The sequence below is a fragment of the Dipodomys ordii genome, unplaced genomic scaffold, assembly GCF_000151885.1.
Source record: "Dipodomys ordii isolate 6190 unplaced genomic scaffold, Dord_2.0 Scaffold3, whole genome shotgun sequence".
Lineage (NCBI taxonomy): Eukaryota > Metazoa > Chordata > Mammalia > Rodentia > Heteromyidae > Dipodomys > Dipodomys ordii.
In genome coordinates this window covers 12,595,672-12,615,924 of record NW_012267219.1, presented here as the reverse complement: position 1 = coordinate 12,615,924, position 20,253 = coordinate 12,595,672, and the positions used below count along the sequence as shown (strand labels likewise).

The 20,253-nt window shown below is 37.8% G+C and overlaps 1 protein-coding gene across 2 annotated transcripts in view; it reads right to left on the bottom strand.

The window, feature by feature from the left end:
• Positions 1 to 15,732, bottom strand: part of Tph2 (tryptophan hydroxylase 2) — a 104,255-nt gene extending 88,523 nt beyond the window's left edge. Inside the window, exons 1-5 of one of the 2 annotated variants that reach the window (XM_013020280.1) lie at positions 15,492 to 15,732; positions 13,006 to 13,158; positions 10,008 to 10,191; positions 9,797 to 9,897; positions 5,215 to 5,282 (exon numbers count right to left, since the gene is read on the bottom strand). In XM_013020280.1, the coding sequence (XP_012875734.1) occupies positions 5,215 to 5,282; positions 9,797 to 9,897; positions 10,008 to 10,191; positions 13,006 to 13,158; positions 15,492 to 15,596 (611 nt within the window). In that variant the 5' untranslated portion in view covers positions 15,597 to 15,732. Of the gene's footprint in view, positions 1 to 5,214; positions 5,283 to 9,796; positions 9,898 to 10,007; positions 10,192 to 13,005; positions 13,173 to 15,487 lie in introns of both variants that reach the window. The other variant, XM_013020287.1, reaches the window with a different exon arrangement.
• Between the last annotated feature and the right edge of the window lie 4,521 nt (positions 15,733 to 20,253).

The following is a 20,253-nucleotide window of genomic DNA, read 5'->3' as shown; positions in this document are numbered from 1 at the left end:
CAGCACCACATAAGCAAAAAGAAAAAAGCTGGAAGTGGCACTGTGGCTCAAGTGGTAGAGCACTAGCCTTGAGCTGAAGAGCTGAGGGACAGTGCTCAAGCCCAGAGTTCAGGCCCCACGACCAGACCCCCCCCAAAAAAATGATAGGGAGGCTGAGGCCCAGAAGTCTTAAATAATTTTCCCAAATCGCTCCATTGGTGGACAGTAAAACTAGAGTTCACCCCAGGCAGTGAGGATCCAAGTTCTGCCCATTGAGAAGTGGAGAATGCAACCAAAGTCCTCCAAGCTGGTGAGAGGTGTGAGTAAACCTATGTCTTCAGTCTAGATTCCTTGGTTATTGTTTTGAAAAGGACAATGAAGCACATTGTTATTTCATGTAGAAATTCATTTAGAATGCCATTTAGATACTTAAAGTATCTAAAGGAGGCATGGACACATTGCTCAAGTAGTAAAGTGCCTGTACAAAGTTTTAATTTCATCCCCTCTAATTAATTAATTAATCAAGACTCTCAGGAGATCAGTAAAGAAGTCTCTATCTTCATTTTTTTCAGAGGAGAAAACTGAAACAGATATGTAAAAAAAAATACTTAGATCCCTAACTTTGAATCAAATGGGTTTTCTTGGCAAATCAGAGAAATTTCCTATCTTAATTTTGGTCAAATTTTTTATTTGTTTAACATTTTCATTTGCTCATCTACATTTCTGATTCCTGGCTGGGGTGGGAGTGAGGAGAGGATTAACTCACTCAAAGACCCATGAGAGAATCATGAGCTTCATGTGCACCTTAATTTCAACTAGAAGAAAATGCATTCATAACAAAACATAATCACAGTTAATATTCAAAATCAATTTACGCAAACAAGAGTAGCATAATTAAAGTCAGAGCTCGAGGCCTCTTTCAGAGAGAATAAAATGGATTGCTATAACTACCACCAAAACTAGAATGAAATTAAATATGCATGCGTGTGGTGTGAAGAATAATCATTATACTAGCCCCAGAAGAAAATCTGTTTATTTCTAGTCAATTTTTACTGACTCTACCCATCTGCCCGCCCCCTGCAACAATCTAGCCATTATGAAATCAGCTCAGGTTAATATTAAGACGGTGCCAGTGACAGAAAACTGGATAGTTTCAGACAAACCTAAGTGCTAACAACATCACAGTCATAATTTTCTCCTCCTCCACATGCCATCGGCCCCCCATGCGCTTCCATTTCCTCTGAAATGCAAGTCTGTGTGCACATCACATTAACGAATCATGGGGCACTTATTTTATATCTGTTTATACTAAGATATCTCTTATTTGAGGGGGAGGCCAGGGTGTGTGAGGCACATGTTAGACATTCTCTCAGGGATGATTTCAGAAACAATGCCCTCCGAATGCAGTGTTTATTCTCAAGTCTTCTAGGAAGATCCTATTTGCACTAATGAATGTTTCCTATGCTATTATTGGTAAGGCAATTAGGCCTTCTCTACACGTGTGCCACCCAGCGCAGTCAAGTCTGTGGGCAGCTGTGGGCCTCTGGGCAATCAATCCTGTTTCTCAGCTGTGCTGTCAATCAGAAACTCGCCTTGAGTGGCGTCTACTGGCGGCTCTCAGCGTGCTCACGCTTTCCCGTTCCCTCGCCTCTTTCGAGTTCACCATATTACAGACTTTGAGCCTGCTGTTTTTTCATCATAGAATGGAATTTTTTCATTTTTCTCTGCCTGTGTTGATTCTTTCCCCCTGTTTTATCCTTTCAAGACTATCATAGAAAATATAGTATTCAACATGAATCCCCCAGAGGGCTTCTTGGCTGCGGTTTCAATATATATTATTCTGTATTTCATTTCTCTCCCTTCTTTTTACCTTTAGACACCTCAGACTCCATCCTGCCAATGTCTCCTGCAACTTCAAAAGCTCTGTACTCCATCTTTTTCTGTTTCTAATCTTGTATTTCTGACTTCTTCTTGGCCCAGGAAGTCTTAACTAATTATCAACAGGAAATTGAGTTTTCTCGACATGTCGGATGGTCCCTAACTTTACTTTTATTTAATATCAATAAACTTTAATCACATATATTTATGCAGCTCAGTCAGTGTGTATGCAGGATGATATAATTGAGCTGATATACCTATTGTCCCCAGTAGGTACCACTTACTCCTTCTGTCTGATTTAAATGTTGTCTCGCTTAAAATATGTCTCCATTCTCCCTAGCTCCAGAATGGTCCCATTTTTATCAGCACTGGGACTGAACAGGCTGGACTCTTTCAATCTACTTCAATTTCAAGTAGTCTGTACCTCAGACCAGCAGTTTCAACGCTGGTCTGGAAAATCTGGTCAAAGTACACTAGGTGAGCTTATTTTAAATACATATGGTATGTATTAACAGCTTTCTACTTTGTATACTTACAAAGCCATCAGCACTAGAAAAATACCTAATTCAACTTCCAATTGCATCTTGCTTGCTGAATGGCAAACTGGAGACCATGGGCAAAGCCCACGTGGAGTTTGTTAGTAACTGCGCCCCTCTCCCAGCAGCACAACAGCAAGTTCAGGACCTCAAAAGTGGGCTTGCCAACTGTCCACAGACTCAAATACCTTTCCTCTTTAAAAAAAAAAATTGGGCTTGCCAGCACACATGCATGTACACAAACATACACACACGTGTGTGTGCACACAGACATATCTGGCTATCCCTTAACCATCCTCAAACTCATGCTCAGAGAATCTTCACCCATGACAGTGTGAGACCTATGAAGGAAGGAGCAGAAAAGTTCCTCTGCTTCCTACAAGTCTTAGGTTTGTGTTTTCCTGCTTTACCTACTCCTGGGAGGCACCTTCCTCATTCCCTCCATCCACAAGTTGCTCCCAATTTACGACTGTTATTTTGGCAATTTCTTGCATCCCTATAAATATGAGAATCTGATTGCTTTTACATGAAATTCATGATGAGAGACGTTGGTCAGGATCAAAAGCATCAGTTTACTCAACAGTCTGCTAATAGATAAGGAATTTCCTGCAAGTCTTACTTCCAGGGGCATTTAAGCTACCGTTTATGCTAACATGACAGCCCAGGCAATGGCATTAACATAGCTTGAAAGGAAAAGAAATAGGTCAACTGGAAACAGGAGACAGCCTGGTGGGTAAACAGTAATGATGATACTTTTGAGTGTGATCACATGCCAGGTACAGTGCTAAGCACAGCACTTCGTTCTCTTTTTTTAAATCTTTACTACTCTTAAAGAAATAGGCCCTGCATTAGACACTCATAAATGAAGAAGCTGAAGCACAGTCACAATCACCCAGGTGATAAACAGCAGAGTCAGCACTCCAACCCAGATTTTCTGGCTCCAGTGCTCTCAATTTCTGAGCACTTTGTTTTTCTGCCTAGTCTGTTATGAGTAGTCCAAGAAACAACTTGTAAAGTCCCTAGATTTCAGTCCACTCTTGTTTTGATCCTACATCTACCCAACAGCCCTGGGGTATACTTTGGCCTCCTCAGCGCTCATGAAAACAGGGAGGGTTTATGAGTCCTCCGAGAGTTGTTGCTGTAAAATAATCACTGTAAAATGACGAGTTGGAAGCTTGTTGCTTACCTCCATCTCCTAAACAGTCAGTTCTTGGGTCTTAACACTCTCTGGCTCTCCAGAAGGAGACCACATCTCCAGATGCCCTTGTTCTACCTAACTCTTCACTATGCACCATAATATTTCTACCAGTTCCCATCTCTGCAAGTTCTGCATTTTTCCTCCATAGACACCACAACTCCATCTCACTGTTCAGGTACAGGGAGGTGGTAAGGGTAAATGCTTTTTAATACTTTGACAACTTGATCCCCCATCCTCCTTACCATCCTTTCTTCTCCTCTATGTATGTTTCTTTAATAAAACATAAATTTAAAAAATGACAGCCAAGAGCCAGTGGCTCACACCTATAATCCTAGCTATTCAGAAGAAAGAAAGAAGCATGCAAGCCAGACCAGCCCCCAGGGTCCTCTCTTGGCTGAGTAGGACACTCTGGGAAATGGGAGCATGGTGAGTGGAGCTGCTGAGAATCATAGGGCACATGAGGGTCAGGTTGTGCTTAGGCCAGGGCACACTCCGTGTGCACTGACATGGTAAGAGGTAGGAAGTCACAAGTATTGCTTGGAACAGAGTAGACATATGTGGTACAGCATGTGAGTTCTGCTTTTCAGAAACATGGTTTTATAAGCATGATGGAAAAAGAATTAAGGCTGCTTGGGGCTTGGGAAGAAGAAGAGAAAAACATCTAAGTATTAAGGGAAGCTTGGCATGAGTAAATATTAGCCCAATGAGCTATGATATTATCTGACTAAATTTTAAATACTTGGGTGTTACAGTTCTGGGGGGAAAAAAGCCAACACTGATATTCTCTATGACATATATCGCTTCCTAAATTCTCACCAGTGACAACTTTGCTTGTCAGTTCAAACTTCTCTTCTAGTCTCAACTAAAGTAAGAAAGAATTCTTTCCCTACCAGGATTTACATTTTATTCTGAGGATAAATGTCATGTAACTAAATAGAAAAAGGAAAAAGCTGGTCTGTACATAATCCCAGTAAAAGTAGTATTGACAGAAGTCTCACATTTGATATGTCTATTTTTCCAGAAATGGCCTGCAGTTAACATACTACATCATGGCCAAACAGAAACTGTCCTGTCACCGTCATTCATCAGCACACACCATGTGCATTCTTCACTCCCCCAAAATGGTATTCTCTACTTTCACTCTAACCCTGTGCTGAGGGTCCTATAACCCTTTCAATTTATAGGATGTTTCCCTTTCCATGTAAAGCAAATGCATTTCTTTTCTACTACGGCTGCTGAAGTGACCCCCTGAATCTTCTACTTTCATTAGGCAATCTGGACACTAAAAGGAGTTAGTGAAAAGTCAAGTCAAAAGTAAAATTAAAGTACAGTTTCTGAGCTTTATAGCATGTACAAAAATGGCTCCTTGCCTTAATGGAGCTGGAAACACAATGGTGTAAATGTAGTACTTGGCAAGCTGCCCACAGGTCTCATTATTTTACAATTATACGTAGATGTCAACCATCAGTGCTGGCATCTAAAGCTTATGGCGTTGGTGAGGGCTTAAAATGGTTCAAGCCTGCCTTCTGCAAAAGTTACAGTGAAGAGAAGATAGGCCTGTTTAACACAGCATGTATTTTTCCTAACTAGCCAGTGACAAGAAAGAGTTATACAGGTACTTACTATTTATAACCCATGGCCACATCCACAAAATACTTCCTTCTCTGTCGATAGATATTGTCCTTAAATCCCTTAAACAGAAAAGAGATTAAGTTATTTAACAGAGTGCCGAAAAATTAGCTGCAAGAAGGCCTAAGAGAAAATCACTGTGGTGTTTATTGAGTGTTCAATTCAAATGTAAATCTTATCCTCAGATGACCGCCTTGATGACACAGGCAAAAGCAAATTGTGCTTACAGTAAAACCTCGTTCAATTTGGCTCTACTAATTTAGGATATGTGGGAATTGAGGCTAGAGTTTACCTTTCCACTAAGTAAGCAGAATGGCTTAGTTAAGCAAATTAATATTTTGAACAATATCTTTTGGTTTTTAAGTATCATTTACGTGTAATTGATCTCAATCACAAGTTAATCTTAGCCAATTAATTAAAACAAGTCTCTCTAACATGGTTATTGAGTAAGTTAACCCAATTTTAATTGCTTTGTGTAAATAATTAATGAATGTACCATTTACTTAAAACCCCATCATTCCAAATATTCATCAAATCCCCAAATTAATGTGGAATTAATGAGATTTTTCTGTATTTTATGACTTCAGCCACAGAGTGCAAAACTAATAAGAGGTGCATGCACAGGGGAAAAAGTTAACTCCATTCCATCTGAGCGACTACAAATTTAATATGTCTTAGCCAACTTCAAGGTTTTCATCTAGCATCATCCAGTTGAGAATTTAAATGCCCTGTCTGGCATTCGTTTCAATCAAGTGTATTCCTTCAAAGAGGACTTCCTCATTTAGTCAACCATCTCTCCCCTTCTCAATTTCTCCTTTTCCCTCCTTCCCATACTTCCACACAATTGATTCTTTCTGGGATTGTCTCTTCATGCTAACAGAACCCCTGGAGGAACTGTTTTCATTTAACTTCTTACCTCTACAGACCTCATGGATGGCCAGAAAGCAGTGACCACTGACAATAGATGCCAGATAAGCCACAGGGAACATGGCATTCTAGACCAAATGAGGAGGAATAAACAAAGCACTTGTGATAGCTACTCCTACTCGTGAGGTAGAAACGAGGATTTCAAGTTAGAGGCCAGCCCCGGCAAAGTTCCTGACACCCTATCTCAGAAACAAAACATGAAAATAGATAGGCTGGGGATGTAATTTAAGAAATGGAGCAGTAGCCTGGCAAATGCAAGGCCCTGGGAGAATGGAGGAGAAGGGATGAGACCCACAAAGGTCTATACTACCTTTGTAGCAATGTAAATCTTTTTGCAAGTTGGGGGAGGGGGTTGTTCAAAAGGTACCCAAAAACTAGAAAAAATCATTCATTTTCATTTGTCTGGCTGAAGAAGAATGAGCCTCAAGACCAGGAATCTTCAGGAGACTCTCTGCAGGACAGAAATGGAGAATGACCCTCTCTTTCAGGAATAATAAGAGAATTACTAAGGATGGGGAGAGATGAAAAAGACCCTCAGATCACCCTAAGACCCTGTTGAAATGAAGTGCTGTGCCCAGCAACACACTCTTTCTTGTGCTATGAATTGGGGAAAAACATTTTTTGGACTGAGGTTCATGTGCAGGCTTGTGAAATCCTAACATGGTACAGAGAAAATTTTATGAGCATAGTTAGCACATTCACAAATGGATCTGTGACCTATGAAAGGCCCCCTGCTGTAGAAGGTAGACAGGGGCACACTAGAAAGTGAATGTTGCTACACTCCCTAGTAAAACCAGGCTCCCTGAAGGGAGAAAACTGAAGATTTCCAAGCACCTTCAGTATGCACAAAGAAAGTAGGTTATGATAAAAGGGAAAGAGTCCCATGAAAAGAGTCCCTGGTTCCTGACAGACCGGACACCATGGTTACAGCAACATAATCTACTGTGCTTCCAGAAGAATCTCCACTGTGCCTTCTTAGCAAACACCTGCACCTTTTCCAGGGAAACAAGAGAGATTTACTCATCATGCCTCATTAGCCTAGAGTGGCAGTGATTACCCAAATGCTGTGGGCCATCCAGAGCTTCCTGGATTGAACCACAGACTGGCAAAGGAAGGGATGCTCACTGCACCAGTGATTACAGAATCACCACATTCCTTGGCCATCCATTCGGAACCAAAGCCAGAGACATGGCTACCAAATAAAATACAGGATACCAAGTTTAATTCCAATTTCAGCTGAACAGCAAATGATTTTATTTTAACTACGTATCCTGTATATTTATTTATAAACTCTTGCAACCCAACACCCAGAGAGTGTCTGCTGCACAAATGGACTACCCTTTCCTCAACTGACATCAAACGGAACTAAAAACACATCCAGAGGAGTGACGTGCCTCGCTCAGATTGCAAAGACACTCAAGTAGCCATTTGAAAGAGTAAAGCCCGAATACTCGATTCACCTGCAGAGCTTTAACTGCTACTCCAAAGCTGGCTATATCCCAGAGGTTCTGATTTAAGCTATCTAGGGTGAGGACCTGGCATCAGTATTGTTTTTAATTCCTCACAGATGTTCTGAATGGAAAGCTGGGGCTGAGACTCACTGAACTGAGACATTAGTTATCACACCAGAATCTTCTGTATATCTTTGTAGAAGCAAATTCTAGGGTCTGTCCCCCAAAAGTGAAGACTCAGTAGGCTCCAGGTAAGCTCTATGATATTACATTTTGAAAAGCACCTTAGGAAAGACTGAATTATACTTTGAAAGATGCTTCACAGTCTAGATCCTGTGGTCTTCGTATTATCTAGTGTGAGCCTGGACTGGGAACTCAATACAAATTCAGAATCTCAAGCCCTGTAGCGTCACTTTCTAGATTTGAAACCATCTCCCAGATGAGTTCCTTTGTCCATTAAATGGCTGTCATCCTCTAGTGTGTATACAGCTATGCTTTCTTGGGAGCCGCAGTAGTATGACATATATTCTGAGCCCCTTTGAACTATCCTAAAACTTTTTTTTTCCTCAGGCATGAAAAGATTCTTAGACACTCTTCCCCATCTTCATCAAGTAAAAGCTTAAAAAACATCAACTTACCAATATCAAATTTTGCATAATGACCATTTAGAGTGCTTATAAAAAGAAATAGACGTGAGTTAAAAAAATGACAAGAGATGTAGGGGATTGCTAAGTACTTTCAATTATTTCAAGTGGCTACACAGAAAATACGAGAAGGTATCATAAAGTGGATGTAATTAGGAGTAATGGAATAAAATTAAGCACAGGAAAATATGCTTGGTATTGGAATACATTTTTTTCACAGCAAGGTCAGTGGCTCCTGTGTCTGTTCCATTGAAATGGCTCAACTTTTTCCTCCAATCAAATGGAGAATTATTAAAGACACTGTTGAAAGTTTTTCTGATGATTGGGAGATTTATATGTGATTTACTGTGGAATATCCTGAAATTTTCAGTGATGCTGGAAAATATAATATAGGTTTTTTTGCAAGAATTCAGCTTTTAAAAAAAATAATGCAGCTAAATTGAGTCTGTCAGGCTATTTGCTTGATATTTGAATTGGTTTGACGTGGTATATTATGCCAAATGACTGCTTTGATTGACAATTTCCTTAGCATTGATATTATCATAGTTTCTTTCAAATAGTGTTTCTCAAACTACCTGGTGGACTAGTTAAAGCAAATTCCCAAATGACATCACCATTAGACTTATGATCATACTTAGAGACACTGCAGAGGCAGTGATACCATCAGATCCCCAAACTTCTTTCATTTAAATAGCAAGCATATTGGAAAACTATTAGCCTCATAAAGCAAAGCATTCCTGTAAGCGTGCCTGATCTGCCTGGGTTTCACTTTTTTATCTGCCTGATTTTAGACAAGGGGCACTAGGGGAAAAAAAATACTGTAATGAATGGATGCATTGCTTACTTCTCTCAGACTATCAACTATACTTCATTCTGACCATACAGAAGTTTCAGGTCTCTTGTGTTAAATAAAAGCTAATGTAAAGAGGGGAGGAGGAAAATAATGGGAAATGCTTACCCACGTATCGTATTTCTTTAAAGATGGTCATTTTTATTGGAGTATAGGGGAGAAAAGCAGTAGATAGATTCAGAGTAGATGCGGGAAGACATACATCTTCCATCACAGCCTTATTTTAAAAGCCTCTGCCTTTCCATTGAGGCCGGAGCCAGTCACATTACTTTACTCCTAACTTCCTCTAGTCAAGGAAAATGGCAAGAAGAATTTTATTCTCTCACTGATCCCCATCATGCCTAGTCCTTCCTAGTTTCCCATAGGGGTGATCAATTTCAGTGCATGGTTTTTCCAAGGGTTACCATCTACAAGTATATTTCAAGCTGTCTAATTCCACAGAAATATTCTCCAGAGTGTAGCCTCTCCTCCTCTATCCAACCCTTTTTTAAAAAAATAAATGCCATGTGAAAACATCATCTTTTTAACCTGCTTCCCGCATGTGCAGAGGGAAGCTTAATCATTTGAAAGTCTGCCCTCAGTCATGAGATAAAAATAATAAATGATTCTACAATAAAAATTACAGTATAGAACATGGTACATGGCCTGGCACTGTGGGTGGATCTGAAAGAGCACGTGTGAAATGGATTTGATAAGACACTTACTGGGTGGTCGGCATCAAGCTCAGTGCCATACATAAGAACTCTGTGTGAGCATTTGTCTAACTCAGAGATCTTCCGGGGAAACCAAGGCACATCTTCTAGGTCTGTTGAAAACACAGCGAGGAGCAAAAATATTAGCTCACAGATTGTATTTTCCCTTTTGCAACAGTTGTCAGATTGCAAAATCACCCGACAAGCAAAAATCTGCCCTTGCCTTCTTCCTCTGTCCAAATGTTCTCTGGGGGATTCAGTGTCACAATGGTGGACTGAAATTTCAGCAACTGAATGAGTTCGTTGAATTCTGCTTTGCCACACTCACAGTCCACGAAGATTTCAACCTCAGAACTCCTTCGCCGTGACCTCCTGGATTCGATATGAACCATGTTGATGTGTTTTTCCTACAGAAGCATAAGCAATATCTCTAAATCATATCAGGTCACAATTTTTAAAAATGCTTTTTTTGTTGTTCAATTCTCAAATAACAAAGTGTCAAATACCACCAAAGAGGAAAAGACAATCTCTCTTCATCTTGGATTGACTAACTTGTGAAAATGTTTCCAACTTCTATTAACAAGAAAAGTGAGTAGTAATATCTCTATGTAAGGTGTTCTGACTCACTAAAAAAAAGAAGAAGAAGAGTACATAAAGATAGGTAAAGGGCAAGATAGAATGTAGGATGCATAAAAGTATCCTCATTTCCCATGTCCCCATTCCCAGTGGTGGTACATGATTATGTTGGGGGAGGGGAATTTTGTATATTTTTATACAAAATTTTTATAATCTAGTCCCAAGATTATAATTTTATGTGTTTCTGAAAATACAATTAAGACCCAGAGTCTTGATTTTATAATGATATAAATCTCCTTTTTGAAATATTTTAAAAATAAATATTTTTTTCACACAAAAAAAATCACCTAAATGATAGGAATAGGAGGTAGAAATTGGGATGGTAGAATGATACAGGCTAAAGCATAACCCAGTACAGTGTAGGAAAAGAAAATAATCAAGAAAAGCAGCCAAGAATGAATCTCTGAAGGCAAGAGGAAAACAAATAACTTAGAGTACAAAGAGGAGGCAAAATGAAAGATAAAATGTATTGAAACAACCCCTAAGTAGGACCATTTAGGTATCATTCTTTTTTGGTACCTTTCTCTTCTTCCAAGGATAGGTTGTACAACTACCTAGCTGGGATGGATCTCAGAATCTCCTACAATGAGCAGTTCCAAGGTGAAGGGTAACAGTGTTTAAAATCAAGTTTAGAATTTAGGGTTGTGGCTCAAATAATAGAGTGCTTTCCTAACAAGTACAAGGCCCTGAATATAATCACAAATACTGAAGAATATATACATACACATATACATATATCAGGTTAAAATATCTTCAGTAACTAATTTTTCCTTTTTCTTAATTGAGGACTAAGTTTCCCTCTAACCCTATCCTGCCCCCCATAAGCTGGTCCCTCCCTATGGCTGCAGATGGTACACTGTGATTACCAGCACAATTTCTGATACAATTCATCAACCTCAGGGTTTTCAACACAGGATCAGTATAAGTAGTCTTCAATGTCAGAATAGGATCAAATCAAACTGCATCCTCTCCTGTGTATTGTGACCAGGAAACGAAATGTTCTATTTCTGTTTTTACTGACCCTTACAATGTGTTTTCTAGATTGGCTGATAATGAACACATAATAAATATTAGGCTTCATGAGACTTCCCAAATATTGTATCACTTTGGGGTTCTAATGTTCTTTGATTGAAGCATTTTTAGACTGGGAAACTGAGGTCCAGATGCATTAAGTGGTTTAGCTAAAGGGTCATGACTAACTGATGGCCAGTGGAAAATTCAGAGCTGCAAATTCTTTCTCTAGGGAGTTTTCCACTGCACCCAGCTGTCTAATTGAATTGGCTCGCCTTTGGGCACTGAATGGACGCAGCCCTAGATGAAATAATTACATGTAAAATACTACGCCAGATTTCCATTACCACTGTTTATGGTACCTGATCCTTTCAAGGTCAAAGAAAACAAGGAAATATTAGGCTGCTAATTCCCCTTCTATAATTATCATCACGGTATCATAATAATGCCTCAAATCTGGATGAGCACTTTTGCTCATATTATTTTATCCCAATGATCCAGTTAAGCAGGAATTATGATTGCAACTTAACAAATAAAAACATGGATCCCAGGAAGTAGCTGGTCGTTAGCCAAACCAGGAGAATACAAATGCAAATCCTCTAATTGCACTTATAATTACCTATGTACTTCACAGCTGTCCAAGGCACCATGCAAAACTGGACCCCTTGTCTTACAGTTCAAGTCAACAGTACCCCCAAACAAAATGATTTGTAAGAGAGGGTATTCATTAAAAGTGGAAAGAGCTGGGTGGTGATAGCTCACACTGTAATTCTAGCTACCTAGGAGGCTGAGATCTGAGGATTATGGTTCAAAGGTAGTCTGGGCAGGAAAATCTGAGACTCTTTTCTCCAATTAACTATCAAAAAAGCCAGAAGTGGACCTGTGGCTCAAGTGAAGAGTGCTAGCCTTGAACAAAAAAAGCTCAGGGACAAAGCCCAGGCCCTGAGTTGAGCAATAGGACTGGCACCAAAACAAACAAACAAAAAAGTCAAAGGAGCTGTCCGTGTAGATTCATAAGAAGGCAACAGCCCTTCTGGACTTTGGTGCCCCATCCCCTAACAGGGTATTTTCCTTTTTTGAGTGTTAAAACCACAGATTTAAACCTGGGAATATATAACTACATTTCTATAAGATAACAGGAGCTCGTATATGAGAGTAAGTCATCTTGGCAAAACACACATAATGTTCTTGAAACAATGAAGCTGAAGAGAATAACACATTCCTATGCTCATGTGTCCCACTTAATGTAATGAATATGCTCTTATGACACCGGTACAATTCCAGTTTTAGCAAATCAAAGGAAGCTACAGGCTCTTGATATTTATGCCTGTTTGGCATTTTTGTGTTTTCATTTTCAAGTGTGAGGCTCACAGTTTTATAGACCTTCTCATCTGGCCACAGTCTGCAGCATTCCTGAGTGGTTAATTCCCCATTAATAAATCACAGTTCCTGTGGATCTGCTTATTACATGATTTGGCAGACCTCATGAAGTTTGATTCAGTAACGCTTTATATATGTCAGGTCTGTAGCCAGGCAGAGTTGTTTAAGGTTATGTAATGACACCTTGCACTCACCTGAAAGAGCCTCAGAGCTTTCACCAACCCCCCAGCTTCATTCTTCAAGGAGAATACAACTGCTGTTCTGCCACTCTCCGGAGCAGTGTCGCTTTGGCTGCTTCCTTTGTTTCCTGTCTTGTCATCGTTTCTGTTCGAGTTAGCTTTATTTGCCTTTAAGAAAGTACACACACACACACACACACACACACACACACACACACAGAGTTAGGATTCCACAGTTTTCATAATTACACATTTCCTCAGCTATTCCTTCCTTCACAGGCTAGAAGTCCCACTAACCACACAAACTCAAGCTGAGATTGTCCTGGTGCTTATAGCTTTCAGTCCTAAATATTGGTCTAATTTACTGTAGGATACTGATTTCCAGTACTTTAAAAGAGCATCTAGTGATTGAGATTTAAAGAAGATAGGTGTGCTTCACTTTAGTGGCCACACACACACACACACACACACACACACTCTCACACACACACAAAATCTGGCCATCATTAAATATGAACTATCTTATATGAATAATCCCTGCCTTTCTTTGTAAGTTTATTTTACAGCAAGAAACCTGATATTTTAGTGTGATTAAACAAAACAAATATAAGAGCAAACATGTATTTTTGATGAGAGTATATTACAATTCAATTTTTAACATAAAGTCTTTATTTCATTATGAAACTGGCCATAATGTGTCCTGAAATAGATAAACTTACATTCTGCAATGAGGTCCACACTGGTGACATGAATTGTAACACAAATCTACCTCTGCATTGAGAACTTCACCCCAGAGGAGTGTGTTCAGCTCAATTCAACTTTATAGGAATATTATACCTGAAAAGTGACTGTTAAAATTCAGCCACAAAAGAAAGGAAAAGAAAAGGAAGGAAGAAAACCAACTAACTCATTATTAGGAGCAGGCTGAAATTGGGTGATAACTACCAGTCCCACTGGCTAAAGATAACATTGGCTGTTTTTAACAACTTAGATCACATTGTCAGAAATGTAAAATCTTTTAAAATGGTCACTTGACATACAATGCAAAATTATGATGGTCTGTTCTGTATTCTTCATATGCAAATGCAGAGTTGGGTAGAGAACTATCTCCCTTGCAAATGGAAATATACTATAATCACACTAATCTATTACATCCTGGTGAAATTGAGCAATGTACACTGGGTATGGAACCTAGTGACTAGTGATTTATTATTGTTTTCGTTGGATTTCTCTGTAGGCTTTATTTTTGCACATTTCCACACTAACTAGACTTATATGTAATAAAAATGGCTACTTTATTATTTATGACTTGAGGGCGAGAAGAAGTTAATGCAGACATTGACATTTGACAGTATGTTTAGTCATTAAAAGCTCAAATGTACTCTCACTATCTGCCTTCTCCTCATCACAAACACACAGACCCCATATATTTAATCAGCATTTTAATATGAAAGGGTCATATATTAACAATAACTCTGAGTTTTCTTTGTTTTCCTTCTAGCAGTTCATTATGACTTCAAACTTCCAGTGCAATATTGCATCCAGATATTCATGATATTTAAATATGGGGAAACCTATTTACATTTTGGTTTTGGTTTTGCAAATTGATTTAAATAGTCTTCTCAAGTTCTGTGATTACTTTTCAACACTTTAGCAGTAATAATATGTCAGTACAATGTAACCCTCTGGCACACACTTGGAGCTATGATATTAAAACATTTTTCTGTGACAAAATGGGAATTAGTAAACACTCATAGTATAGTAGTGAAATGTCATTTAACATTTTTAATGATTAAGAACCTAAATACATTCTAATTTCAGAGTAGTGAAATAAAAACTATTGTTTTTATTAAATCCCATTACTAGTACTCAAATTAGGGTCTAAAGTCTTATAGATACTGTTTTTATTTTTCTAATATTTTCAATATAAAACTTCCTTTTAATACTGAAGTATAATATTATCTTAAAACATCCAAGTTTTTATAGAGAATAGTTAATTGATTAATAAGAAAGTACAGCCACACAGAACTATACTTGGAAGGAGCTGATCATTTTTTATTCCAAAACAATTATCTATAGCCAACAATACAAAATATTCATTTTGTGTTTAACGATAGGTCTTTGTAGACTTGGGGGAGGGGTATAGGAGACATTATGATCTTTGGAAACCACAAAAATCTACTTAATTCATTTGTCCAATCTTCCTTATAATAAATGGAAAATTGAAAATTCAATACTTCTATTTTGGTTACATTTATATAAATTCTTGTTCTTTGTGTTCAGTAACTTCACATTTTACTCTGAGGAAAGAAACTTTTGCACATAGTCATCCCTACACTTACTTTACTAAATGGCCAGCAGAAGCAGACAGAAGGATAATGAGGGAACAAGATTATAAAGGAGGATGTGTGTGCTTACTCTATACCAGTGGTCCACATAACCCAGAAGACCATAGATCATGTCAGGTACCCAGAAGACCATAGATCAAGTCAGGTACTCACTGTTAAGTTGTCAAGTAGCTGGTGCTCTTCAGGCACTGCTGAATCCAGGGAAAACCCCCTCCTTGCCCAGTATTTACTGGAAAACATCATCATTGCTGGTTGCATGGATCCCAGTGTAACTTTCTTTCTCAGCAGCAGGGGGGACCAGAGGCACAGAAGCAGGGCTGGCAGAGAGACAGAGGAAAAGAGGCCTGATTCTCTAGCCTGCTTGGGGCGCTGTCCACAACCCTGGTGCTGAGGAGCAATGTGAATCTTCCTCTCCCTAGGCTCCTTTATATGAGTGACTGGGGACTGATGGAAAGCTGATTAGAAAGAAACTCATTTCTGGTTGCTGATGGCCACAGCCAGATTACAGATCTGAAGCCTGGGGTTATCTGTGCTCATGATGAGATTTTGTTTTGTTTTGTTTCTTAGGTCGAGTAGCCACTTGGGAGGAGGTGGTGAGGAACAATACATATGAGGGTGTTATTTATACAAGAAGTATCTGTCCTCTAATGTTAACTCATCGTTCAAGCCTGCTACAGGAAAGTTAGCCTCAGTATTTAGGTAACTATAAATCCAAATGTTTTTCTTTCTTCCTAAAAGAAAGAAAATAGTTTCGGAAAGATCATCGCTCCCAAACCCTTATGTGATATGTTGTTCTGATCGGATGTGTTATTATTGCATGTGAACAAATTGTGTGCATATATATATATATATATATATATATATACTACTTTTATAAAAGGTGCTATTTCTGAATCCTGTGATTTTTCCATGCAGATCATTGTTTGGACAATACTATTTCAAAGGACATGAAAGGAACATATAGATTCAGCCCAGATACTAACTCTAGAATAATTTTTACTAAGTGGAAAATAGAAAGGCTAAATGAATATATATTTATATGTGCTAATAAATATTCATGTTTATTTAATATTCAGTACATAAGCATATATTATTCCTTATGCTTTCTATGGCCACTGAATTTTTTCATCTGCACTTACACCAAGATCAAATATACCAATCTTACATGTTTAGATTGATGTTCTTATTATTCAAACTTGAGTAAACAATAGGAAAACATTACCAGTCTTCTGATGAATGGAAAACTGCTAACCAATTATTCTTGTTTAATTGGAAAAGTAAACAAACTCTGGTAGTGGCTCAGCTTGCCGTTGAAAACTAATTTTTTAAAGAGGAAAATTAGGGGGTCGGGAAGGTGGCTCAGCGGTAGAGTGTTTGCCTTGCATTCATAGGCCCTTAGTTCAATTCCTCAGCACCACATAATCAGAAAAGGCCAGAAGTGGCACTGTGGCTCATGTGGTACAGCTCTAACCTTGAGATGAAGAACTCAGGGACAGTGCCCAGGCCTAGAGTGCAAGCCCCACGACAAAAAAAAAAGAGGAAAATTCTTCAAAACTAGAGTAAATAAGCTAATATTAATAGGATTTTAATTGTTTCCAGAATCTTTGGGTCATATATTGTTATCTGTTCCAATTCTGGATATATTCCTGTAGCTTATTTTCTTCTAATAATCAGTTCTGACCAGCTAATAGGAAAGGCAAGTTTAAATAAGTTGAAGCAATGATAAAAACAGCTAAAACTGCTAAGAACTTAGTATTTGCCAACTTCTATGTACTTTCTATGTACTGTTATAAGTCAAAATATGATCATACATCACAAGAACATTAATAAGATAATCACTCCTAGTCAGGTATGGGTGGCTCACACCTATAAGCCTTACTACTCAGGAGGCTGAGATCTGAAGATTGGAGTTTGAAACCAGCCCAGGAAAGAAAGTCAGTGAGACTTTTATCTCAAATTAACTACCAAAGAGTCAGAAGTGGAACTGTGGCTATAGAGTACAGTGCAAGCCTTGAGAAGAAAAAAGCCCAGGGACATTACCTAGGCCCTGACTTCAAGCCCCAGGACTTCCCACCCCACCACATACAAAGATTATTGCTGTTTCTATTTTAGATAATAGATCAACTGAGGCAAGAAAAGCTTAGAAAAGTTGCAAAGGTTTATACAATTAAAGAAAAGGGTGGCCAAAGCAGTATTTAAATTCAGACAGTCTGCCTTTAGAATCTGTGGACTTAACATTGCATTTACAGTTTCATTAGTACTGTAACAAGGAAAAACACATTAACAGAAGTAGGCTCTGTAGACCATAATTAAGGTATGTTAGCTGTACCAGTTTGGGAAGATGTATAACACAATAAGAATTTGTTAAACACTCCATTTGTGTTAAGTATTGACACTGAATGCTAGCAATGTAAAGGTAAATGAGATACAGTGCCTTCCCTCAAGGATAGTATAGTCAAGTGGGAAGAAACAATTATTTACAAATAACTAGGTGAAATGAGATACTGTAGTGTTCAGCACTACCTTGAAATACTGAGGAGAGGCTTCTGGAAGGAGTGCCTAAACGGAATATCACAAAGTAAGTTTTCTTAGTTGCATAAAGAAATGGGAATAGTTAGGAGATAGTTTAGGATAGAGAGAACATTTTTTAAATATATAGAGAATTGATCTTGTTTGGCAGTGATGGAGTATAGGTGCAGGGCAAGTTTGTCCAGTAAAGTATGATTAAGGAAGAAAGAAGAATCCAGATTATGATAAACGTTCAATAACATTGTGCAGATTTTATCATCTTTTTCTGTAGGCAAAGGTCAACAACTGCAAAGACTTTATGCAGGGCAATTACATAAACATGTTAATATTTTAGAAAAGTAGCATTTTAGATGTGGACATAAAGCCAAAAGACTGAAATCACTAAAATTTGGAATAATGTAGCCAGGAGGTGATAATCTGAATTAAAGCAATAGCATAAAATACAAAATGTAAAGAACCAGAGATTAAAGGGGTTAAAGTCCATAGGACAATGTCCTTGTTTTGATATGGAAGCAGAAAAAATACTTAAAGACATTTATTTAAGATATTTATTGATGTTATTAAAGTTTTAACTACTTTTGTTCCCTCTAAAATCCTATTAAAGCATCTTGGGAAACAACAGCAACAAAAATCTTGCCGCTTTAGAGAGAGATGAAAGGATTATCAAAGACAGCAGACATTAAAAAAAAAAGCCAAACTACCAATACAGAAGATTAAAAGCCAACTCACTTTACACCAAAGAATCCCCTAAATACTCAATACCTCTGGGCATGGAAGTAGACAGAGAAGACTGAAAAACAATAGTTCTGGCCTACCAAGCAGTTAAACAATTACAAAACTAACAAGTTATTGTAATCAAGAAGAGAGTAGTACTTCATAAGGATAGGCATATAGGTAAATGAAAGAGAACTGATCGTCTAGAAATAAACCCTTACACTTACTATATATATATATATATATATATATATATATATATATATATATATACACACACACACACCACATATATATGTATATATATAAATTAAACACCCCAAGACGCTTCAATAGGAGAAATAATTGTCTTTTAATTAAATGGTTCTGGAACACCTTTGGATTTACACATGCACAAGAATGAAGTGGACTTCTACCTCATATCACAAACAAAGGTTAAGTCAAAATGGATCATAGATGACAGAAATGTCAGAGCAAAAACTATAGCACTCTTAGAAAACATAATAAATCTTTGTATTGTTGAGTTAGGCAATTCTTACAGGTCATACCCAGAGTATAAAGATTCAAAGAAAACAAACAAATAGAACTTCATTAAAAATTTTTAAAACTGTAGTTCAAAGGACACCTTCAAGAAAATGAAAAAAACATCCGACAGTGCAGAACAAAATATTTGTAAATCCCATGAGTCATAGAAAAACATAGAATGAAGAGCTCTTGCAACTGATCAATGAGAAGAAAAAAAGAGACAATTTTTCAATGGGTAAAAGGTTTAGATAAACATTTCCCCAAAGATACAATCAAAATGCATGTGGAACAAAAATAATACTTTACATCATTCATCAATTTGGTGATGATGATAATCAAACAATTTTGATTGAAATATTCAATCAAAACACAATGATATACCACTTCAGATCCACTAGGATAACTAAAATAGAAATACAGATAATGACAAGTATTAGTGAAGCAACAGAAAATTTGGAGCCATCTTACAATACTGGTGGTATTATAAAATGGTGCAGTCACTTTGGAAAAACAATTTGAGGGTTCTTGGTTACTATATGGAAAAGAATACAGTTGCTTTGAAACCATATTAGACAGTTCTCAAAATAATAAAACAAAGTTAGCATAGGGTTCAGCAGTTTTGTTCCTAGGTATATACCACCAGACAAATCAAAAGTGCTATCCACACAAAAAGGGTACCATCTAATGTAGTATTATTCATATGTGAAAAATGGAAATAACTCAAATACCACCTGGTGAAAAGACAAAGTGCTTGATGCTGTCAATCAAGTATTATTTGCCATTACAAAAAAATACAAAAAAAAAGAAATACTGATACATGTTACAATGTTGGAGAAGCCACCTTGAAAATATTACAAGTGAAAGTCACAAAAAACTTGCCATGTATTATGTGGTTTTAGATCTATAAAAAGGTCTAGAAGATGTAGAGAAAGAAAAAAAAAGAGAGAAACAAAGTAGCTTGGTAGTCCAGGTACTGGTGACCCAGACCTGCAATCCTTTCTATTACTTGGGATGCTGAGATCTAGAGGATTGAGGTTCAAGGCCATCCCAGGCCAAAAAAAAAAAAAAAATTACCAGACTCCATCTAAAAAAAACTAGCAAAAAAAAAAAAAAGCAGAACTGGGAGCATGCTTCAAATGGTAGTGTG